At 44.2% G+C, this 25,048-nt stretch overlaps 1 protein-coding gene across 1 annotated transcript; it reads right to left on the minus strand.

The window, feature by feature from the left end:
- Nucleotides 1-2,264: 2,264 nt before the first annotated feature.
- SPARC (secreted protein acidic and cysteine rich) lies at nucleotides 2,265-25,048 on the minus strand. The gene is made up of 10 exons (XM_080988960.1): nucleotides 24,889-25,048; nucleotides 13,160-13,229; nucleotides 12,270-12,320; nucleotides 10,883-10,967; nucleotides 9,936-10,057; nucleotides 9,117-9,237; nucleotides 6,493-6,626; nucleotides 5,663-5,811; nucleotides 4,326-4,474; nucleotides 2,265-3,016 (listed from the first exon to the last, which is right to left on the minus strand). The coding sequence occupies exons 2-10, from the start codon at nucleotides 13,214-13,216 to the stop codon at nucleotides 2,988-2,990; spliced, it is 897 nt and encodes a 298-aa protein (XP_080845086.1). The 5' UTR covers nucleotides 13,217-13,229; nucleotides 24,889-25,048; the 3' UTR covers nucleotides 2,265-2,987.

A 25,048-nucleotide genomic window follows, 5' to 3' on the forward strand; every position in this document is an offset into this window, starting at 1 on the left:
ACTCATTAAAACTAATGGACATGACAAACTTAGATCTACTCTGAGTATAACTTACTTGGATCCAACTTTCAAGTGTGGAAGCTTACAGAGACTCAGTGAATTGATTCCTCAGAGACACCTAGGAAAGTCCTGGTGTTCAGAATGCAGCACACATGGAAAACTGGAGTTGATGTCGCTGGGCGGAAATGAGCCCTGACAGTTTTATGCCTTCAACTAACTAGTAGTGGCATCATGGTTTCCTGCAGTCATGGGAGTTCTAAGCTAATGCTTTGGGATTCTGCACTGCCCAAAATAACCAATCTCCTGTATTTATGACTTGGGGTTTGTTTTCCTTTCCAGGGCCGCTTAGCATGCATGAAAGCCCAAGGCTAGAGAACATGAGATGAAACCCTGTGTGAATTACGGGGTTTGTGTGTGCCCACCCTCCTGGAGTGACTTTTCATGACATAAGCGGCAAAGCAGGAAGCGCAAGAAAAGTTGTGTTTCCTATTGCCATGACTGAAGTGGAACATAAGAGCCTCAGAAGAGCCCGGCTGCATCAGGCCAAAGGACCACCTAGTCCAGCATCATGTTCTCATGGTGGCCAGCCAGATGCCTGTCCACTCATCTGCGATTCCTGGAAAATGCCTCTGACAGTGGAGGTAGAACATAGCCATCATGGCTAGCAGCCATTGATAAACGTAACCTCATTGAATCCTTTTTTAAAGGCATCCAAGTTGTTGGCCATCACCACATCCCCTGGAAGCAGATTATGGGAAATTGCAGTCAAACATAACTATGCATGAGTGCTAGTTAGTGCATGAAGGGGTCAAAACAATAGAGCTGGACTAGCCTCGGCTAGCTCCCGCTCCTCCTCCACCAATGAGAGAGGAAGTGAAGCCATCTCTTCCTAGTCTCTCTCCACACCATGCAACTGACCAAGAAGGATGTCTAAGCCTTGCTCCAAGCTTAGAGCATGTGTTTGAAGCAATCTTTCTGTATCTTCTATCCAAGAGTATTCTGCCTGAGCTCTTTTTGCTGCTGCTTGGATAAAGGCATGAATCTGACCTTTGGAATATTTCTCAAGCATTTTAAACTTACTGAACAGTTTGTGGTCTGTTCATTGAAAGCAGGGTAGAAAGAGGGGAGCACTTTGCAAGCAGACTAAATATTTTGTGTTAATTTAACTATCACAGCTTCTCCCAAAGTGTCATGGGAATAATATCTTGGTACAGGAGCAGAGAATTCTATGTCTGAAGTCTCTAGCCACCTAAAAAAAAACAGTTCCCAGGGTTCATGGGTTACAGAAATCACTGTTCAACCAATTCAAATCTTGAATATAGATTGTACATTAAGACGTAACCTCCCAGGGCCTAAGATCTCACCTTTATTCAACAGGACTGGCATAGAACTGATTAATCTTCTAGCCCATACTTCAGTGCCATGCTCACCTGTAGATATATGTCCTTCTTTTTTACTAAAGGTGTCAAATGATCAAATCTAGGATAAATGGCTTTTTTCAAACACTAGAATTTCAGCTCCCAGAAGACGGTTGGAAGTGACCCTGCTGAGATGAGGGTCACTAGTAATATACTGAGGACTACAGATTCATTTTTTATCTCATATAGCGTGGTGGTTTCAAATAGCTCCTTTTTTTGTTTGTTTGAGAAAATTCCTCATTGCTCACACTGCAGCAACATTTTTGTACAACTAAGATGTACAGAGTACATTAAGAAATAAAAGTGACTTCTCAGCCTGTGAGACCTAACTATTTGTTGCTACTGAAGATGTTCTTATTAGGAAGATACTTCCCCTGAGTTTTCTCAACCCAAATGCAAATGTTTATTCATGACACCCCTCCCTGAGTAGAAGCATCACGTGCCAAAGGGGTGCTCACATGTTATGTTCAATGTGTGTGCACAAACAATTGAGTGGACACTTGCTTGTTACATTCAGTGTAACAGTCCGTGTGTGGCCTGAAGTTGAGCTGTACACTTGTACCTGTGTAGAGAATGCTTGTACACGCATCCAGCTTATCATATGAACAGGCCTAGTGTTATTCCTCGGAGGTCATTTTAGAATGACCACAGACGACTAGGAGGGAAAGACTTGGCTTAGGGAAATGTGCTTTTGCTCCTCAGAATGGATTTCAGTGACAAACAAACCACAGCAGGGAAAAAGACTACGAAAAGAAAAATAAGCACCACCAAACACAGATAAGCACCAAATCTAACTTTAAAAGCATGGTAAAGACAACAACAAAGAATACAGTCACTGCGCAGCAATGAAGCAGGTAGAATTTTCTTACTTTTTATTTTAAAAGGTGGGAGTTAACAAGACTTCGTTTTCCCCCCCTTGCATCTCAGTTGCTCTCTTGTAATCCTTTCAGGTGAGTTGGTGCCAGATTCAAGAACCGCAGAATTCATAAAGTCACCATTTTGGATTTTGTAGACCTTACCCATCTGTACGCTTTTTCCATCCTACTAAGTAACTGAAATCTGGATCTCCTAAACTTTCATAAAACAATTGTCCCACTACTTGACTTTGTATAGCCCAGTCTCCCAACACCCTTTTTGGTACACTTTCCTTTACTTGCCTTCTAGAAATTAGGGAGTAAATTGGTCTGGAGGTCCTTAGCCTGAGAGTTAAATAGCCAAAAACATGTTAAGATTTTGTTTCTTAAAAAAAAAAAAAGTTAGAAAAGAGAGGGCCAGGAGAAGGGGGTCAATACTTTGAACAGAAGCGGATTTGTTTCACTGTACTGATATTATCGAATCAAGAGGTCAACAGAAACACACAGATGAGTGCGTGAGCAGAGTAATCTAGTGGTATAGATTAGGCTACTAACAATTTTCTGTTTCTCTTTTTCTTTTAGCACCGTTAATATATAAGTTTAGATCTATATTAGCACCTTGTCCCCGATAAAACAACCAAAAAACTCCCAAATTGTTAAAAAAAAGAAAAGAAAACATGGGAGTTGTAGGTAACAGAAGCAGAAGCTGCTGAATTTAGATCACGAGATCCTTGTCAATATCCTCTGCAAAAGAAGAAGAAAGACATGGTGTAAGAACACGTTGTATGTGAATCTGTACAGTGTTATTCCCCAATATGTATGTGAGTGTTTATTGAAAAATCCACCCTTAATCCCTGCCTGCCAGCCCAGCCGACCACCCCTGCCCAAACCAGCTGCCCCATTTGCCTGTTGACGCTTCTTCCACATCCTGTTATGAGGCCCCTATTCCCCTCAGAAATCTGCAATTCCCAGGAGTGGTTTAACAATTAATTTATCTTTCCAGGGAACTCTGGGAACTGCAGCTCTGGGAATAGGGGTCTCCTAACAATTCGCATCACCTTTCACAAACTACAGTTCCCAGCATTCTTTGGGGCAAGCCATGGCTGTTTAAAGTGATATGATGCTGCTTTAAATGTACAGTGCAGATGGGGCCATAGTTCTCTGCAGGATACAGCCCTACTGAGGGAAGAGATAGCATTGAGTGCTTGGTAGGGGTGACCTGAGACATCCTGCTAATGCCTCCATGGTGGGGGTGTGAGGCTGCGGAAGGGGTTCCCCTCAAGCAAGAGCCCTTTCAAAGCCTTGCCACTGGGCAGGGAGAGGGGCAAACCCCGCAAGGGCTTCTTAAACACCTCCCTCTCGCTGAGACTCACTGCGAGTAAGGCGTTCTGCAGAAGGCCTCTCTCCAGCCTTAGGGGCTCCCCAGCAGCAAAGCTGTGCAGCACAATACTGTGCTGCCCTGCCACCACCACTTCACTTACCTGGGTTGCTTTATCGGTGGCTGCCTCTTGCATTTCTGCCACCTGAGGCAGCTACATCACCCCACCTAATGCGTGGGCTGGCTCTTAAGCCTGACCAGAGTGTTGACCTGGTCCCACTGCCAAAGCTAAGCAGGGGTGGCCCCACAAGCTGTCTAACAGCGAAGGCAGCCTGACAACCAAAGGTAAGCTGCTTTTAGTTCCTTGGAGAAAGATTGCGGTACAAGTGAAATAAAAGAGGCAGACTGTCAAGGAGTTCCAGAGTAGATCCCAGTGCTCATCAGGTGTGCCACCAACTGGGCTAGTTTATGAAGTTGCTCTGGTTTCAATCCTATAATCACTTACCCGGGACTAAAACCCATGGAACTCAGTGGGATTTACTACTGAGCGGACCTATAGAGGACTGCAGTGTTAGGCGTGGCAAGCTCCTTTTATGCAAGTGCTTTTATTTCTGGTGTATCTCCCTAGTGCTCTTGGTCTGGAATCATCAGGAGATGTTTGCAATTGAGAGCCCCACCCCCTTTCCTCTAGTGAAGTCCCAGTGATGCCTTAGCCCTGGTGTGCAGCATACTTACTCTCCTTAATGCCAAAGCAGCTGCCCCATTCCTCAAGAGCGATGTACTTGTCATTGTCTAGATCACATGTTTCAAAGAAGCGGGTGGTGCAGTGCTCCATGGGGATGAGGGGAGCTCTCAGTGGGGCCAGCTCAGTGTGGGACAGATACCTGAAAGAAGGAGCATCAAGGTGGTCACAACAACAACAACACCCTAAAATTACCATCAACCGCAGTTTTCACTAGATTGGCAGAAAGGACAGAGGCAACAATCCCTTCGCTCTGGTCCTCCACTCCCACCCAATCATACCTTTCCTTTATATTTTGGGGCTCATGTCCATTCAATAGAAAGGCTTCTATGTTCTGGCTCCATTGTGCCATTAAGACAATGAGCACATACCTGTGGGCTTAACTTTGGGCTAGGTCAATCCACGCTGGCAATTCAAGCCACTGGTGCTCCCATCTCTTCTTGTGCCTGGCAGCAATTCCCCCCTTTTATATTGGACTGAGGCCTGTTTCCTAGTCATACATTATCCAAGCTTCATGGAGGCCAGTTTCCTGTATATGTGACCTATCATAGGATCATAAGAGCTGGAATGGGCATCTGCTCCAACCCCCTGACTTTTGCCAGTCTAGTAATGTATGAAAGGAAACAAAAACTAATCTAGGGACTTTCCATGTGCTCCATTCTTCTCCTGTGATTTTCTCATTTCGTACATTACTGAGCATCGCAGGACGCAGTCATGATGCACCATGCCATTTGGAGAACGTATGGATCAGGCTTTATATACCAAAGATATCTTGTTCTTTGGGAAATCTCTCTCATTTTGTGGAGTAGTCTTATCTAAGAAATGGAAGGACCTGCAAAACATCCCATTACCCAAACCTGAAGGACATTATGTGGATGGAGAATGCCCTGAAACCAGCCCTTTAAATGGATGGGCTGTACTCTCTATCCATTGATACCAGAGCCTTCAGCAGACACTCCCTTTTCTGTTTTTAAAAGTTAAATTTAGGAATCCTGAGAATCTGAAGGATGTACTGCTTAGCAGGCTGAAAGCCAAATGCTTGATTTGTGGCACAGTCATGCAGTAAGGGAAGGTGCCCATCTTTCATAGTAAACACCACTCTGACCTCTGCTAACAAAGTAGCTTTTCAAAGAGCTGAGTGCAGGCTATTTTACACCTAAGATAAATAAGGGACTTGGTTCTTGTATCTTAGGCTATTTATTATTTTAAGCCTTGCTTGATGAGGGCTAATGAAGGTTATAAAAAATAGAATTTTGCTTGTGATCTAATACGAATGTGACTTGTCTCTGCTAGAGTTTATCACAGGCTAGGGAAGTGGGTGGGTACATACCCATCAACGGGGTGCTGGTCCAGCTGACCAAATTGCCAATGCACAGGGAAGATGTACATGTTGTAGTTCTTCTCAAAATCACGGGTCAGCAGTTCCACTGTGTGGTCTCCAGCTTCCAGGCGCTTCTCATTCTCGTGGATCTTTTTCACCTATTCAGCAAGATACAATTTGCATTAAAAAAGAAATTAGTCTGAAGCTACCATCAGAGACTTTCTCCTGGGGTAAAGTGGGCAATATCTTGTATTTCATCCTGAGATGGCCAAAGAAGAGCCACAGAGCAGTGAATTACTGGCGGAAATGTACAGGAAGAGGGGCATGACATGCTGTCCAAGAGAAGTTTCTATCTGGTGGAATACACCAGCATATGTAGGTAATGCAAGAAAGACAATGGCTGGTGACACAGGACGGGCTTTGTGAATGGCATGCTGCGCACCACATTTGAGCAGCTAAGGTCATGTCATGCATTGTGTGGCAGAAGAACCAGACTTGCCAGAAGTGTGTGCTGGGTATGAATCTGTTACAGATGTAATCCCGGCTCTAATGGGTGTGCTGGTGAGACACACATGTTTTCAAACACAGTTGTTATATTCATATGTTATACGTTTAGGCGTACACTTGAAAAATATTAGGTGCACTTTGGGGGCAGGGAGTGTTTTCTTTGAACAGGTGGGCTGCCTATATTCACTAATGTGTGATGTGATATGATGTGTTGGCCTTGCTGCGATGGAGTGGTAGATCCATAACCATGAAAAATAACAATATAGGAAGACTCCACCTTTGTGCACCATGTAAGCTATGGGGATGGTTGCTTATGTGGAGCTGTAGCTCACCCTGAGTTTCTGCTTCTCGGTCAGGAGGTTGTTGTCTTCATCCCGCTCATACAGGGTGACCAGCACATTCTTCAGCCAGTCACGCATACGCAGGGGGAACTCACTCAGCTCAGTGTCGAGGCACTCAGGAATGACTGAAACCCAACCAGAGACCCATTAGCTCATTTACAGTCAAGGACAAGCCATACTTATTGTCTTTAACCATGAAACACTGACTCTACCTAACAACGGCACAGAAATTATTGGATAGCGATACGCATTATAGCAAAGAGAGCCACTGCATTCAAAAAGTTTGCACAATTTTATTTTTGCTAACAATGCAAAAAAAGGGACCCATTCTGCAAGTTTCGATGGGGATGCCATTCATCCCCATAGAAACCTCCCCAAAATCTCTTCAAGCCAGTACTCTCTTTCTGCACCCTGACATCAGAACCAACTTTAGGATTAACCTGAGATAATAAACAGCTTGTGGACTGATCCAGGTTTGTTTGTCTTTGAACTTTTTACCTTCTTAAGTTTTTCATTTTGTACAAAACAGGAAAGTATAAGCTTGCCTTTCACAAGCAGCAGAAAATAGCATTCCAGGAGGAAAACATTTATCTAACTCCATCAACCATCCATGGGTTCAGTGCTTAAATGTCTGTGTTTGTTTTTTAAAATTAATCTAGGACTTACTAGCTATCAGGTTAATCCAGTCTGGAGGAGAAGATATTAAAGTATTTCTTTCTGTTGGCTGCAAAGGCTGCTTCTTGCCTTAAACTTAGAGACCACTTGAAAATAAAAATATCCTTCCAACACTTAACACAGTTAAGCCGCCTTGACCACACTTTCTGTGTTCTGACCTGATCTAACTCCATCCCATCTGCTCAAAAGTTGGGCTGGTGATATGTTTACAATTTATTCAACATGTTTGCCTGCATGCTTAAATGAGCGATTGTTAGTTGCACAAGGCATCCATAGTGGAGCCCCTGGAAACAGGAAATCATCACAGCCACTGAAGCAACTGTGGATACCTTGAGCTAGGACAAGGACAATGCCTGCAAAATAGAAGCTGTCTCATTCTACAGGCTTGTGGTTAGAGATAGATGTAGAAAGATGCTGGAGATGAGAAGGCTCTTGAATGAGTACTTTATCACTTGTTTGTCACCTGGGGTGTCATGTAAGAGACATCACAAAATCCACTGAAAGCCTATAGCAGAACTTTACAGCATGGTAAATAGACCATTTTCTATTTACAGGATACAGAGGATCACGTTTGCCTTATAGTTAGGGACCAAACAAAGCTGAAGGCCAACACCCAACATTGCAGAACCATCTTGATCATGCATTCTCTGACGATCACACCTGAGGAACTGGTTATGTCATTTTCTCCCCCCTGTGAAATCTTACACCCAAAATAAGCTGCAATTATGAAGCATGCAATGAAATATGGAAACTTTATAAAACCTCTCTACCAGTGAGCAGGGTCATGGAAATCTTGGCTAGACAGAGATCTAGGTTGTGTTTTCAGATGTGTTGCTGTAGCTGAGCAGCCTACAGACATTTCCTAGCTATTCCGCTTCTTCAGGTGCAGATGATTAATGGAGTCCAAGCCACCTTTCTCTGACAGAGACTAAGTTCACATGTAATGCTAAGCCAAGCCACGGCACAGCACAGACTAGCAAATGTGTAGGTTCCCAGAGCCGAAATCTCAACCACAGTGCTCCTCCCCTGGTTCTGCTTTTGTCTTGTTACCTGGGGCTATGTTGAGGTTTGGATTAGCATTACAACCAAAAGCAGGCTTGTGGTTTGTCTCACAATAGACAAACCACAAGCTCTAGGCAAGGTTTGTTGCTGGTTTATTGGACCAGTGAGCACAATGGCTGAGGTAACCAAGATGGTAGGTGCCATGCCTTTGGGCTGACCTATGGGTCAGTTTTCCCAGCACATTTCCTAGAATCTGTTGCTTGACTGTTATGAATGCAGGCACATGATGCAGGCACAGAATGACCTAAGTATTTTGTTTTTTAAAACTATTATTTTTATCGTTTTTATTTTTTCAGCATGTGCTAGTGTTGTGCACCCCTGTGAATGAACAGTCTTCAGGATGCCCATTATCCAAGCCTTATTTATTTGTGACCCACATTGATATGTAGATCTCCATGCTAACATAACTTGATGTAGTGTTTTTTGCTATTCCTTAGATCACATGGACGCCGGAGCCACAAATTCTGAAAATATAGTTGAATATAGACTAGGTGTAGCCAATGTGGTGCTTTCTAGAGATGATGTCATGATACAGCTCCCAACAGCACTAGGCAGCATAGCCAATGGTCAATGATGATGGGAGCTGTAGTGCCACAACATCTGGAAAGCAGATGTTGATTACAGTGGTACCTCGGGTTACACCCACTTCAGGTTACAGACTCTGCTAACCCAGAAATAGTACTTTGCTTCAGGACAGAAGTCGTGCTCCGGCAGCGCGGCGGCAGCAGGAGGCCCCATTAGCTAAAGTGGTGCTTCAGGTTAAGAACAATTTCAGGTTAAGAACGGACCTCCGGAATGAATTAAGTACTTAATCCGAGGTACCACTGTAGTTGCCTTCTGAATAGATTTTGTTCTGCAGCATGAGGATGAAAACTCACATTTGCAAGGTCCAATGTAGTCCAGGTGAAGCTTGTGTCCTTTCTTGGTTCCCTCCAAAGTGCATTTGGTGGCAAAGAAGTGGCAAGAGGTGTCATAGGTCTTGTTGTCAGTGCCACATACCTTTGTGAAAAGGGTTAGTTGCATTAGAAAGATGAAGTGCTCAAATGTGGCATGGATCCATCTTTCTCCCCATCTAGGACAACATCAATAACCTTCCAGAGCTAGACAAGCTCAAATGTCTATCAGGTATTCATAAAGCCTCTACTTGGCAATCCTTATCCAGCCCATAACTCCACTTTCGATTCATTTCAGGATTGGACTGCAACCCTGGATTTGATGGGGTCACTCTTGGCACTGACCCATCAGGTAGGGGAAGAACTATTGCCAGGCAGGGCCTCTCACTCCATGTGTCATGGGCTGTTGAGGAAGACTTGATAGTCAGTATTTGACAAAACCACTGAAAGATTCAGAAGAATGACAAGCTGCACTCATTCTGTCCAGTGGCATGGTGGCCACTCTCCTGTCATTGCTCACATCCCTTTCTCAGTAACTCCTGCAGCTTCCTTTCATGCAGCCAGGTTCCATGATGTGGCTATATACCAAACTTGCAAAACACCCTTCATTGGTAGCATGGTACTTAACTATGTGATATGCCCTCACCAGAAGTTACAGATGTTACTGGGAGAAACCTCAGAGATGCATCAGCTGCTATGCTAAAGCTAAGATATAACTGAGGCTATAAGCAATCACTGTTCCCAAGACCTCCACTTTCGTCAGTTTGCTCTGTTGGCCTGACTTCACTCATCTTCTCTGCTCACCTTCTCAAACACTGCAGTGCTGGCTGGGCAGCTGGAAGGATCCTGGCACACACACATAGGGGTGTTGTTTTCGTCCAATTCACAGACTTTGCCATGCTTGCAGTGATAGTTCTGGCAAGGATCTAAGCAAGACCAGGAAGAAAAGCAATTTTTGAAGCCAAAACAGTGTCAGTGGTTCCTCACTATTAAAAAACCCCTGGAAAACTAGCCATGGAGAGATATACTCAGCCTTTTCACCAACAGTAGTGTCTGAGCCATCCAGCATAGTGTTTGCTTGGCTCATCAGATGTAGGATAGGCTAACATATTTATTTTATGGAGCAAGGCATATAGTCCAATAGTCTATGTTTGTCTCTAACTAGGGCAGCACAGGAATGACCAGAACTCCTTAACTGATGTATTGGAGTTAAGTTGCAAGTGTCAGCATTCTCTTCTGAAAGAGTAATACCTTACTGCCATCATCTAATGTACTTCGAATCTTTCCCAAGCCTAAAAAACAGATAGATATCTGTAAACACACTCTGCATGGCTGAAATGGAGTAAGGACTGGCCTCAGAGGGAGCATGTGGTTCACAGACCATTTCCTTCCCTCTGTGGTCCTTTAAAGTGATACCCCTTGCAACTTAAAGCAGCCTATGGAGAGAGTGATGCTGTCGGGTCTTCAGGATGTAAGATTGGGAGGACGGGACTTAAATGACAGTAGCAAGAAACATCATCTGGCATGAGCATACCAGGGCTGCTGCAACAACCCCTTTTCTTCAGTTTTTTGCATTTCTATATAATATGCATTCTTATATACAGGGCTGGTCCACCCTTGAGGCAAGGTGAGGCAACCGCCTCAGGTGGCAGGATGTCAGGTGCCAAAATGTTTTGGGCTGGCCCTGCTAATATTATGTGTACATATAAAACATTGCATGTTTAAAGTATAATATCCAGAGTACTGCTTACTTTCAGCAACAATCTCCTCCACATCCACAGTGGGCTCTTCAAACTCTCCAACCTCCACCTGAACGGGGTTGATACCCACAGGTTCCTGGGGAGAGAGGTGGAATAAGGTCAGTTATTGTTGTGTTCTGGTTGATGACAACCTGGAAGCCTGTTGCGACATAGCAACCATACCCACTCAAATAGGCTGTTCAAAGAGAGACTCACAGCATTAGGAAGCCGGAGGTCAGGGAAATGTCTCTAGAGTTAATTTCCTTTCATGAAAGAAGAGCCAACTTGAGGTATTATTATTAATAATAATTAAATTTCTATACAGCCCTTCACCTAAAGATTACAGGGTGGTCGAAAATGCATAATAACAAACAAAAACAACACCCCCCTCCAATTTAAAGGGCCACAGATTGTTTAATTAGCCAAAGGCCTGGGAGAAGAGGAATGTTTTTGCCTGGTGCTAAAGATATGTAACGAAGGTGCCAGGCAAGTCTCCCTGGGGAGAGCATTCCACAAACGGGGAACCACCACAGAAAAGGCCTGTTCTCATGTTGCCACCATCTGGTCTCTCATGAAGGAGGCACAGAAAGAAGGGCCTCAGATGATGATCTGGTTTGGTTCATATGGGAAGAGGTGGTCCTTGAGGTATTTAGTATACTATATGCCAATAGTGAGTTCATACTCTAAAATGTAGCCAAATAGCACAGGAGTCTTTGAGGAAGATTTGGAGAAGCACAATTTTTAGGGAGCGAACTATAAAAGTAGGGGAAGGGACTCTTGAGCAATTCACTGAGGACTGAACACGCTCAATGGGCACAGCTGGTTGTTGTGGGTGGAGGATACAGAAAACAGGGTGGGGAGGGGAAATGGAACGGAATGGGGTGTCCTAGGAGAGGTATGGCTGACTGGTGACTAGCTGGAACCCTGAACAAGAGCGCTCCACACTGTGACTGAGTTACAGGCCCCACCTCTCAACAGGGCTTCCAGCTGCAGTTCCGTTCCTCTTCTGATCACCCTTAAATTTCAAGCAAGCAGTCTGAAAGCTCTTAACTCATAATAAAATGAATAAAAAGACCGATCTTGAGAAATGGTGATCTGAAGCAACTATTTCCGGAAGGATAGCTGTGTTAGTTTGTTTTAGCAAAAAAAGAGAGCAAAGAGTCTTGAGGTACCTAAAGACTAACATATTTATTATGGCGTAAGCAGATTGCAGTCCATTGAACGTATATGCCATAGAAAATGTGTTAGGTTGCTTCCAGACCACCTGTTTGCTGAGCATCCATCCCAATTTGTTTGGGTGGTGGTCATAGAACTTCCCATCAGTCATTATCCCACCTCTTCCAATGCATCTGTTCCCACAAAGCACATAAAAAGAGGGGGGTATTGCATCACCTCGTACCTCTATTGTAGGGTCCTCTACTACTTCCATCTCTTCTGGTAGAGCATCCTGCTGCAAGGAAGAAATAAGGAAGTCAGGTGTGGATGTGTCTCCCATCCTAGCTCTACTGCAGGGTTTCCCTCAACCTTGTGCCTGAAGCTCCACTCCTACTGCAGTGACCAAACACACACATGTACAAAGCTCCTCTGCCACCCCACCCAAGTGCTGCAACCAGCAGGAAGAAAGTGTGAGACCTTCTGCATAATGCTCCCCTTTGCCACAGTTAGAACCTAGCAGGCCCCACTGAAGTCTGTGGAGCTCCTTGCCTTGCTTTGGAATGCAGTATTGCCGTATCTCATTCCTTAATAGACTTGAAGGCACTTAAGTATTCTTGGCCCAACTTTATTTAAAACATATACACACTTAGAATTCAAAGAGTTAAGGTCTGTGAATTCCTGTTGCTCACTAACTTGGGCACCACCCAATGGACTTTGCCAGCAACACTTACAGCACACCTGTCCCTAAGGTGCAGTTTTGGCAGTGACTTTGAAAATAATCAAACTTTTGAATATAGTCATCTGAGAAGGATGGATTCTGGCGTGTGTACATCATGCTTGTTCTGACTTAGCCTGAGTTCACACAGCAATTTATTCCATTTCCCTAACTGCAGCCAATCAGAAGCCGCGATTTGGTTTCTGAATGTTTTGGAAGTCGAATGGACTTCTGGAATGGCTTCCATTCGACTTCCAAGGTACTGTACTGTCAAAATGCGGCAATCCTTTTGTTGTACGTTGGCCCTGAAACTCACCTTTCTCATGCCTTGCCCAATGGCAATCCTATAGCAGGAGGGGCAGAAATTCATTCTAGGAAACAGGTTTTAAAATTTTATTTGATCCCATTTCAATACTTACCGGTGCTGCCAGGGCCTTGCCTGCCAGGCAGAAGAGGAAGAAAATCCAGGCCCGCATCTTTGTTTGAAGTCTGGAGAGAGAAGAGGAAACATTTGACTTATATTTGGGTGGGGATTGAGTATTGTATTCTACTGTATTAGTTTTTATGAAAATTATGGGCTTTATTGCACGAGAGTCAGTTTATTATTTTCATTTATTGCAGTTTATTCCACCCTTCCTCCAAGGAATTTAGGGCAGCATGCTTGATCCTCCCCCAATTTTATTCTCACAGCAACCTTGTGAGGTAGGCTAAGCTGATAGATAGTGAGTGGCCCCCAAATCATGGAGAGCTCAAATGAGGATTTGAGCCTTGTGCTGAGTAAAACATTGTAACCACAACACCACGTTTTCATGTTACTGTTTCTTCTTACAGGAAGAATAAGTAAGGGTAGATAAGGCTCTTGACATAGTTGAAGCTGATGAGCTGCAAGGATGCTTCAAAAAAGAAAGAAATGGCGGTAATGAAAATGACTTGAACTTAAAGCCGAAGTCTTCTGCAGAACAATTCATGCATGAACTTGATTAACATTAGGTGATGGAAGGATTATACCTACAGTTTCCTCCCTTCAACAATATATAGAATCAAAGAATTGTAGAGTTGGAAGGGACCCCAAGGGAATCTCAACTAAAACATCCATGACAACTGGCCATCTAACCTCTGCCTCAAAACCTGTAATGAAGGGGAGTCTCCTAAGGGAGTTGGTTCCAATATCAAACAGCTCTTATTGTCAGAAATTTCTTCCTGGATTTTTAGGCTGAAATCCCTGACCAAGCACATGCCCAGTGAGTAAATTTGATTGAACTTGGTGGCTTTGTGGAGCCTGTTGTAAGGCTAGACGCCACAATGACCTCCATCCACTTACTTCCTGGACCTAGCAAAGCAAGCCTTCATTTTGACCCCTTACAAGCAAAGAAGGAAAATGCAGCGGGAGAGGTGGCAGAGAAATAGGAGGCAGAGACACTATTTCTGGGCTGAAACCTGGCATCCATAAATTTTACCTGTTAATGTTTCAGTTATAATCTCTGTTTCAGACTTTGTGGCTAGTAGGGGGAAATAAAGGAACTAAAATGAGCTTTTTCCTATTAACTACATTGCAGAAGTGTGCATAACGGATAACCATAGAAGAATTTAAATATCCTTTGGATTTAAAAACAAAAACATGGAAGTTTTACTGGGAGCCAAAAATATTTCAGAAGGGGAAAAATAAGGGTGGAAAAGTGGAAGTCAGTGTTATTCTCTGCATCATGTAATGTCCAAACCATCTTCCTGCTGGTGCAAAGTCCTATCTTTCAAACGCAATAGCATTAAGGCATGTCCATCCTTGCCCAAGGAAGTTCTTGCCAGAAAGCACTGGGGAAACAAACTGAGGAAATCCTGAGTGATTAAATTCTTTGCTTATCTGCAGTCTGGCATACAGCAGAGGCTGCAACTGCAGAATTGTTGTCAGACCTTCACCTATTTTCCTAAGAGTAGAGTGTTGATACAGATGGACAGTGCTCCTATATGGAGCTATCTTGTCTACTCCAGACGCAATTTGTAGAACTTGAATATCTATGTCCATGAAAAGTGGTATGAACTGCGAAGAAAGGGGAATCTCTTGCTGAGCCTAGCATGCAGGCAAGAATCTGAATGTGTTGACTGTAAAATGATATATGAACTCTTTGCTAATCTGAAAAACCACTCACAGAGTACTAGTAGGTACAAACGGGTGGGCATCTGGAAATCCAGACCAACCGATAAAACATGCTATTGCCAAATGCCTTTTCAATTGCTCAGATACAATCTATTGTTCAGTGATCACTTCCTGCTTCTAACAAAGAAGGGAAATCCAGGAGAATATGGAATTTGTATTCACAATAAGATTATGAGACTGATGCGTGCAGTTCTCTCACAACCTTCCCTATTGGTAGCAGATTCATGAGACAGATGTATGACAAAATATAAAGACAACACTGGCAGTGGTTTTTATTTTTCATTTGTAGTGCAAGCCTGAGTGAAATATTTATCTAACAGTGAAATATTTTCACAAGCCAGAAGTCTCCCAAGTCTTAAACTGCGGAATATAAAATTCTGAACTCCAACTTAGTACTTTCAAAATTTGAACTCTGCAAAGTAGCTCCCTATCTACAAACATATTTCACACCTAAATGCAACCTCATACAAAATGTGGCTGATTTCCCTCCACCTCTCAATATATTGCAGATCTAATATGAATGCATTTCCTGGCATTTCTATGGCAGGTTGCAGCATGCTCCCTTTGCGCCCAAAATGTGGAATCGTTTTCCAAACATGTTGCCTTCAATGCACTACAGAAAGGCTGATGTCTGAAATTTCCACCTCAGCTTTTATTTATGCCAAATGTAGCAGGCTTTAGCAATATTTACACTGTAACTTTCTAAAAACATTCATGCTGCAGCCTCGAGCATGTTTTGCATCATGTATTTTTTGTGTATATGGTTAGATCATGGTAAGAGAAATAGAACCATTCATGAAGATGCAACATGGTTTCATGCAAAATCATGGGTGTGCCTGACAGTTCATCATTACAGACACTTTTTGGTGAGTATAGAGTAAGGCAGGAGTAACCAACTTTGTGCCCTCTAGATGCTTTGAACTACATATCCCACCATCTCTGACCAGGCTGCTTGGGGCTGATGGGAGTTGCAGTCTAACAACATCTGGATAGTACCATGTTGGCTATGTAGGGGGCCTATTTCTCATTGACTTGGCGGCTGTCTAATGCAGACAGCTCTTTCCTCTGCCCCCACCTCTCCTCCTGCTGTTCAGTACACCAAGTCCTTTCCTCTTGCCTTTATTTGCTCTGGAGGCTGGTGAAAGCATCCTTCGTCACTGCCAAGACCTGAAGCTGAGGTCAATAGCTCTTCCCCTTTTAAATGGCATTTTTGGGGTGGAAAAGTACAGCTGCATCTGGCTGTTTCCCTCCTCCTGGATCTACAAGGGATTTTCTTGTGCTTTGCTTAGCGGGGCTCTTTCTTGCCTTGCTTCCGAGGTCCACTGATGACCAAGGTCCGACAACTTCGCTGAGGTTCAGCAGTTACGAGCCAGGTGTCAAGGGGCTGCTTTCAGAAGACAACACCCCTTGAGCCACCCTGGTCAATATTGGATGAGGATCTCAAGTGGTGTTCCTTGCCCCAGAGAATATCAGATTTCAAGGCCCGGGGCTGTGCTGAGGTATAGGAGCCCATCTGACAGCAGGCCAGCAAACACTGAGAACAGCCACTGTTGTGTTTGGAGGTAGAAGGGACATGGATCAACTCTCTGAGCAAACAAGCTTTACATAAACGTCTGTCGCTGGAGACAGGAAACAAGTTTATTTGAAAAACAAAAATGTCCAGAAATGCCTCCATAAGAGACTTATTTTTTGTCTAAGAGGAGCTGCTTTGGCTGAGGCCTTCCAGCCGTACCCTTGGTACTTTGCGATAGAGGTGTCAAATGCATAGTGTGATGCTCTCGCAATGAAGACCTGTGTAGCAGCCATCACATGGCTATCTGTGGAAAATCAAATGACTCAAGGCATGCTGCTGGGGCTTAATTGAGCCACAGGGGCTCACAGGGGCTCAACCCACGAACATGCTTCTCAGTGCCAAGACTCAGAGTTTGGATCTGCAAAGTGGATTAATGCACATGCATTCATATCCTCGTGAATGCAGACACAACTCTCCTTTTCCAACACTCTTGTTTCACAGGAGTAGGTTGGAACACAGAACAGATGCAAAAGCTAGTTGTCCAAAGGAACAGAACTTTAAATAAGGTTCAAGTGGCATGGTCACTATCCTAGTTTGAACTACAGAAGAACCAGATTCTGTGTTTGGTTTCAGCCAGGGCTTGCTGTGTAGGCTGCAGTTGGTATCTGGTTCTATAAATGATGCTGACATTTGATAAGGATCCCATGCTTTTCTTTAACTGGAGTGATTTCTCTAGATATCCCATGGGAGGAAAAGACAGCTTCTCAGCATGTGCAGAGTCCCACCCCCCAAAGAACAAATAAATCAGAGCTGCACTCCTGTCCTGCCGAAGTGTTGTCTTTTTCCCATGATCTAATTGGGGTTGGGAGTCATGTAGGAAAGTGCAAGGACAATGATGTCATCTGCTGGGGTGCTAGGGTACTTGACAAACTCTCCTTGCAAGTTAAGTGACATGACAATAAAGCTTTCAAGCTTGTTTGTGTCAATTTAGCACAGTCAGAGAAGGAGAAAAATAATCAAGCAGAGGATGGAAACATCTTTCCTTTGGTTTGGGGTTCTTACTTCATGCTAGCAGGTTAAATGGCAACACTTCTTTGCAAGATGGTTCACATTTCTGATTGACATGGCTATAAACTTATGCATGGTTTCCCTTATGCATAGTGCTTATTACCAGGAAACTACATTGGATTGTGGTCATATTCATTCTAACCAATTTGGTAATATGCTATGTACTTCTACATTTTGATATGTGTGTGTTGCATACATTTATGCACACATAAATATAGGGATCAGTGCAGCTGCCTGTACTTTTGGACACTCCTTTAGGGTGTGGCTATGAAGGTTGTCATGATGAGCTCTTCAATATTTGCCACTACACCACTGCATCTGACACAACAATCCCAGGGAAAGCTTCTTGTGAAAGGGAAAGCGCACTAGGTGGCAGTTTGCATAAACTCCCTGTCCTGGCAATTTCCCTTGGGTACCTCTTAGTTGCCTTGTGGTCTATAGTCTGCGAGGAACAGCGGAATATTGAATCCCCACTTTAAATCAACATTCAAGTCCACATTATACCAAGAATAGGCTTGAAACTGGTAGCTGCTGCAGAGCTAAGGAAGGTTCCCACCAGGGCATCTCCCCTGGGTGCCCCCCCCCCAGTGATATCTGGAATGCAGCACATAGGCAGTTGTAAGGGTTTCTTTTGTCCTAGCTGACTCCACCATTTTGCCTTGCTGTCTTTAATGCCAAGAGTCCATGGCAGAACACATACATCAGGCCACCTTTCCTTGCTCTTTCCTTTTGACATATGTTCCTATGCAAAACAGCACCTTATGATGATGATAATGAATAATGAGAGCAGGGTTACTTAAAAGAGCTTTGAAAAGATGTGATCATCCTATTTCCACACCAGCAATTTAGGTGGCTTTGGTGGCTGCCTTTTATTAACTGCATATCTCAAGCATCTCTTAGCAGATATTCTCTTTTCTCCCCTCTCTCTAAGATTAGCATTGGTGGCTTCCTCTGGACAGCATGGACTGCTTTCTCTGCCTTTTCCCAAGGAAGGATAACATTCATTACCCAGCATCTGAAATAACCACAAACTCAATTTTCTCTGCTGTCCTCTTTGTTCACATTCCATCTCATTTAAAGGATGCGGAGTCATGGACCAAGGCTAGAGCCTGCACCCCTTCGTTCTAACTACTCTTTCAACCCTGATTTGACATGGTGGGGGTATTAACCCATGTTGCCAATTCATGTCTCTCTTAAAAAGCTATCATAGTGTGCACAGTCATCAATATGCTCACTTATCCTGAGCCTTTTCTTTCTGAGAAGAGCTGTGCAACCCCTGTCCATGTAGCAGCATTATATGAATATGGCTCAAAGCAGCATTTATGAAGGGATGCTTCTAGTTGGGTCCTTCTGTTCATGGCCAACTCATTGCTCCAGCATAAAATTCTGTGAATGGACTGGGAAGGAAGGTAATTCTCACTAATTCCCACTTTTTGCTGTTGCCCTCTGTTCTGGAGAGTTCAGCAAACCCTCTGGTGCAGATTTGAGAGGGTGCAAGAAGCCTTACGAGTGTTCAGATAGAGCCAAATGTTTCTTCAGGATCGGCTTTTTATCAATCAGTTAAGTTGACTAGTATGGTGCTGTGGTCTAAACCATTGAGCCTCTTGGGCTTGCCGATCAGAAGGTCGCCAGTTCAAATCTGTGCAACGGGGTGAGTTCCTGTTGCTCTGTCCCAGCTCCGGCCAACCTAGCAGTTCAGAGGCACACAAGTGCAAGTAGATAAATAGGTACCGCTGCGGTGGGAAGGTAAACGGCATTTCTGTGCACTCTGGTTTCAATCACGGTGTGCTGTTGCCCCAGAAGCGGTTTAGTCATGCTGGCCACATGACCCAGAAAGCTGTCTGTGGACAAACGCCGGCTCCCTCAGCCTGAAAGTGAGATGAACACCGCACCCCAGTCGCCTTTGCCTGGACTTAACTGTCCAGGGGTCCTTTACCTTCTACTATGGCTTGACCAGGATCCTAAACAAAACGGATCCGTTTTGCAACTGTTGCTCATGGAGAAAGCCTTCAAACCGCAAACCAGGGTTTGCAGAGGAGTACCATGAGGGAGCGGTTTGTGCTTGTAGCTTGCAATCCACAAACAGTCACTAACATGGGAGGAAGCCCACTGAGCTAGGCTGAGGGAGCCTTGGGCAATGCTCAATGATGGCCAGCCTCCTCTGTCACCAGGCCCTGGCAAGTGTACCTGGTGGCGGTTGAGGCGCAGCAGCACCAAGCTGAATTTCTCACAATGCCTGAGAGTAACCCTACACTGACGAATTAGAGGGAGTTTAAATAAAGAGTGGGCACAGCTATCTGGTCTTGCTTGAAGTGCTATGCCGGATTTTAAAAAATATATAAATGAAATGGGGAGGGGGGCATGTGATAGCTATTGCTGCAACGGTAATACTTTTAAAGTGCAGCTTTCTGTTTATAAAAACCCCATAAAAAGTTGCTCAAAAATAAATGAATGCAGCGCAGCTTGCTTTGAAACCTCATGGAGGAAAAGGCTATCCATGGCTACTAACCCTGGGGGCTGCATTCTGCCTCCATGAACAGAATAAAAGTTTGCTGAAAGCCGCAGGAGGGGAGAGTGCTGCTGTGCTCAGATCTTGCTTGCAAGCTTCCCCTAAGCATCTTGTGGATGCTGGACTAGCTGGGCCACTGGCCTGATCTAGCAGGGCTCTTCTTGTGCATTTAACCCTGTCTTGTTCATCTTCAGGGAAACTGATTGCATCACCATTTCTTTTCCAATTATTAAACCCAAGTAGCAATTTACAACATTAAAGACTGTCTAGTAACCAGTGGCATGGGGGGGGGGGGAATGGGGGATATTGCCCTGGGCGAACAATCTTGGTGTGTGTGAACCAGGAGCTCCCCACCCCACTGAGATCCCCCTTGCACCCGGCGGCAGGGACTGGATAGCACAGAGGATGAAGATCGCCTTCTGCGTGTCCTGCCCCTGCCCAGCACAGCAGAGCTTGCCCACTGGCGATAGGGGCGGGGGAGTGCAGACGGTGAAGGGTGAAGGGCACCCTCCACACCCTGCTCCCGCATGGCACGTGAACACCCGCCCAGCGACATCAGTGGCAAGGGCTGGATGAGCCTGGGGCACATGCATGCTCATCTTCTCTGGGCTCTGGCAAAGGGCGTTACGCCACTGCTAGTAACTCCATGTTTCAAAAGCCACACTAGCTAAAAGCTTACGAAGATGTAATACTATGAGGGGGAAAAAGCTTGGGAAATGGTTGGGTAACATAATCATCATCATCATCATCATCATTATTAATCCTGTCCTTCCTCCCGAAGGAGCTCAGGATGGAGATTCCATTTCTGACTCCACTTTGTACTGCTAGGCACACAGATTAAGTCCTCCCTTTCCTGCCGGAAAATGGTGATCCCTTTCATTTTCTCCTCTGTAAAAACAAGCTGATGTTAGTCTGCTCTGGCAGAAGCACTGTATAAAGTGTCATCATTTTAAGAACTTGTTCAAGAGAACTACCCAATAATTCAGCTCCCTAGTATCAAATGTGTGGCTTTAACTGGAGAGAAAATGATACATGTCAGAATATCCAAGGCTTAAGGGCAGAGGAAACAGCAGGTAATTTTCACTGTAAAGATAAAGGGAAAGAAGCTTTATATGACTGTAATATCAGGGATATGATCTAGCTCTTTATTGCTAGTCCTTAGCTGCACAAGCTAAATACTTTCCAGTCTTATTTAGCAAATAGTTTTTGAAAGAAAGAAAAATCACATGCACCTTTAATGTGCTGCCTGGGGCATAATTCTCATTGGGGTGATAAACCTGAGCTTGGGACTGTAGTTGGGACAACAACAGCTCCCTATTGTGGGGCGGTGTCTCTCAAGTAAGAGGGCCTTAAAATGCTTTGGCTTAAGAGGAGTTGTACATTTGGGTTCCTGCAAGGACTAGCTATAGCCATAGCTGTCAACTTTCCCCTTTTCTTGCGAGGAATCCTATTCGGAATAAGGGAATTTCCCCTTTAAAAAGGGAAACGTTGACAGCTATGGCTATAGCTTCACTTCACTCCCTGGTGTACTGAGGTGATCTTCCATTTCCCAGTGAAAGGAATGTCTGGCAGCAAGAAAGGAGCAAGAGAACAATTCTCTCATGTTCATTTCAGTGCAGACAGCGCTGACTTCTTGTTGGCATTTGTGGAGACAAAAGTAGCACAAGGAAGTTGTGCTCTGCTCTCTCTAGATTTCCCTCCTACCAGGAAATAAGAGACTGCTCCAGAAGTCCCTGTGCCATCCCATGGGCCTCTGGGGGATGTCCTGTATCTCAGCAGAAGTGGTGCCTTGGCACAATTGTGGCTAATAATAATAATAATAATAAGGCTTTCCCCTCAGACTGGGATTCAAGGCAGCTTACAGATAAATGGATGGATGGACCTGACTAAATTCTAAGTCCTGTCTGAGATATCCAGCACTGGAAAGCTGGGCTTGCTTTGCTTGTAATTTTCCAGTTATTTTGGGTCATGTTATTTTATGGATTCTGCGGCACCACGATGAAAGCAAGGCCAGCTGCTCAGCATTCATGTTGTCAGCTACCAGCAGCCTGTCCCAAGAGGAAAGTGGCCGGAAGTTTGGCCTGGAAGGAAGCCCAGATGCTCACCACCTGTGAAACCCCTACAGTTCACCCCTCCTCCAGTGCAAAAAGATACCAGCAACTTTCTTAAGTTATAAAAAATACCTAAACTATCAAGTACCGCACAAAGTTAATTAAAGTCTGGTTTGTTTAATCATAGCCCTTTGTTTTAAGATATAAACAGCTGGCATGAATGTAGCTGACATAAATAACTGTGTGGGCATAATTGCTGTTCTTTCACTATACCATTAAACAGTGGCTGTCCCAGAGTTGGGGCTCTGGAAGATTTACATCTTAATCTGGAGTTGCAGGGAACAGACCAGCAGCTAGACTGTTGATTGGGAGTGGCCGCTGAGACCACATAACACCGGTCTTGAAAGACCTACATTGGCTCCCAGTATGTTTCCGAGCACAATTCAAAGTGTTGGTGCTGATCTTTAAAGCCCTAAACAGCCTTGGCCCAGCATACCTGAAGGAGCGTCTCCACCCCCATCGTTCAGCCCAGACACTGAGGTCCAGCGCCGAGGGCCTTCTGGAGGTTCTCTCACTGTGAGAAGCGAAGTTACAGGGAACTAAGCAGATGGCCTTCTCGGTGGTGGAACCCGCCGTGTGGAACTCCCTCCCATCAGATGTCAAGGAAATAAACAACTATCTGACTTTTAGAAGACATCTGAAGGCAACCCTGTTTAGGGAAATTTTTAATGTTTGATGTTTTCTCGTGTTTTTAATATTCTGTTGGGAGCCTCCCAGAGTGGCTGGGGATATAAATAAATTATTATTATTACTACTACTACTACAGTGGTACCTCAGGTTAAGTACTTAATTCATTCCGGAGGTCCATTCTTAACCTGAAACTGTTCTTAACCTGAAGCACCACTTTAGCTAATGGGGCCTCCTGCTGCTGCCGCGCCGCCAGAGCACGATTTCTTTTCTCATCCTGAAGCAAAGTTCTTAACCTGAGGTACTAATTCTGGGTTAGCAGAGTCTGTAACCTGAAGCATTTGTAACCTGAAGCATTTGTAACCCAAGGTACCACTGTACCATAGTTAGTGGTAAAGACACTTGCACAGAAGATATATTCCTTTACTTTACTTTATGTATTCCAGAATTGAGTTCAAGCACTGAACACACAGTCCCCGATGGAGCCCTCGCTGAACCTCTGCAGAAGCCAAGCTCTGGTTTTAATGATAGCGAGTGAACTGAAATACTTTACTGACATGAAGACGTGTGTGTTATGAGATCCCCTCTGCCATAATAGATGGAAACGTCAGTTAAGGACAACTGGGGAGAAGTCAAGAGGCGCTCTGTTGTGTCTTCCTACATTCCTTCTTTTTGGATGCTGCATAGAAGGGCGATTCAGAACCGAAAGCAGCACTTCAAAAAATAAACCTTTGAACTTTTCCGCATCTAAAATTCTGCAAAGGGGAAAAGTTCCAGCTGAACACATCTTTTCCTTTCTGCGTCTCAGGCCATAAAGGCCTTGCATCTCCTGAACCAAAAGGCCCTGAAAGGGTTGCCATGGAAGCCGACATTCCATTGTGGGAGAGTCATACAAGAGAAGAGTGCCTTTCCCCCACCCCAGTAGGCGGAGCTTGGCAAAAGTTTGAAAAGTTGATATCTCCCCACCCCCCACCCTCAATCTCCTGCTTCTGCCTATGTGGCAGACAATGGCTTTGTTTGAACTGATTCATGGACTGTGCATGCATTTTCCTTAATCCCCTCCGCATACACACAAAAAAATTTCTCCCCTTCAACTTTACCACCCTTCCAGAGTCACAATCCGTTGCATTTTTGTTATATTTCCCCTCGTCCCCCACCAATACGCACACAAATAGACTGCTCAGAGCAACAGGGCTCTTTCCTATCCGCACCAGATTAAACTGCTCCAGGCGCTTAGATTGCACTCTGCAATTCAAAATTAACTGCCTTTTTCTTGGCAAACGTTTTGGAATAAAATACTGTTCCAAGAGGGAACAAACAAAAAAAAGAGCAGCTGAACTATTCTCTTGGGTCAGAGCAGGGGAGGCAGTGGCTGCCTTTAAAGGCAATGAAATCCCTTTTAGCATCCACTGTTGTTATTTTTTTAAAAACAACAACAACAAAACAAACACAAAAACCCACAACATTCTGACTTGAAATTCATCCTCTTTCTGTACTGCTGTCACTCTGCCAAAAGCAAATCAGTGAGATAAATAAAGACAATTGCAGGGGGTAGTATACTTTAAAAACAACAACTTTCTTCTTCTTTTGATGGCCTTTTTCTGGAAAGAAAAATATCGTTGGGCTAAATGTGCTAAGATAACGTTCTCTTGACAAGTTTAGTTGCTTAGATGCTCATAACCTGAAGTGACCAATGACAGGCTGCATTCCATGTGCCAGACCTAATTGTTATTATTATTTTTAGAGGGGAGGAATTAAATTGTGAAATCCTAGCAACAGAGTAACAACTTGCTTGAAAATTACTGTCATCTCCTTCTAATAAATAAACACATATTTATGGCGAGCAGCGAAAAGCAATGAAATAAGCAGCAAAATCCTGTTCTTTCTGAAATGTCATTGAACTAAGCCTATTAACATGCTTCAGCTATAAGAGGGGTGGGAAGAGCTTTCGAACTGAGGAACAAAAGTAAGGTGCAGCAAGCAAATTCTCAAGAATGGAAAGTCAAGAAAATGCAAAAAAATATTCCCACACATTAATACAACTCCCCTTCTCCACCGATTCAGGTGCCGATGTTAGATCTTTGATAAACTGACCCGATTGCTTAGTATCATTAACAGAGAGGAATGAGAAAGAGCAGAGAATGGAAAAGGAGGATTTGATGCCATACCTCAAGGACAGGGCAGTGGAGCTGAGAAAACTTCAGCCTCTCTCAAGGGTCTGAAGGAATCTAAGTGTTTTAGAAGGAGGCAACAGGAAACCGTTCCGAGGTTTGCTGGGCTGGGTTTCTGCTTGGCTGGCTCTCTTTCTCCTCCTCCTCCTCCTCCTCC

This window comes from Podarcis pityusensis (genome assembly GCF_964106645.2).
Source record: "Podarcis pityusensis genome assembly, chromosome: 2".
Taxonomy (NCBI): Eukaryota; Metazoa; Chordata; class Lepidosauria; order Squamata; family Lacertidae; genus Podarcis; species Podarcis pityusensis.

Excerpts from the sequence above, each read along its gene's own strand:
- SPARC (XM_080988960.1), bottom strand. The coding sequence starts at position 13,216 with ATGCGGGCCTGGATTTTCTTCCTCTTCTGCCTGGCAGGCAAGGCCCTG. Across the intron at positions 6,627-9,116 it reads CTACATTGGACCTTGCAAAT|TCATTCCTGAGTGCCTCGAC; the intron begins GTGAGTTTTCAT and ends GTTGGGTTTCAG. Across the intron at positions 4,475-5,662 it reads GACCAGCACCCCGTTGATGG|GTATCTGTCCCACACTGAGC; the intron begins GTATGTACCCAC and ends TCCTTCTTTCAG.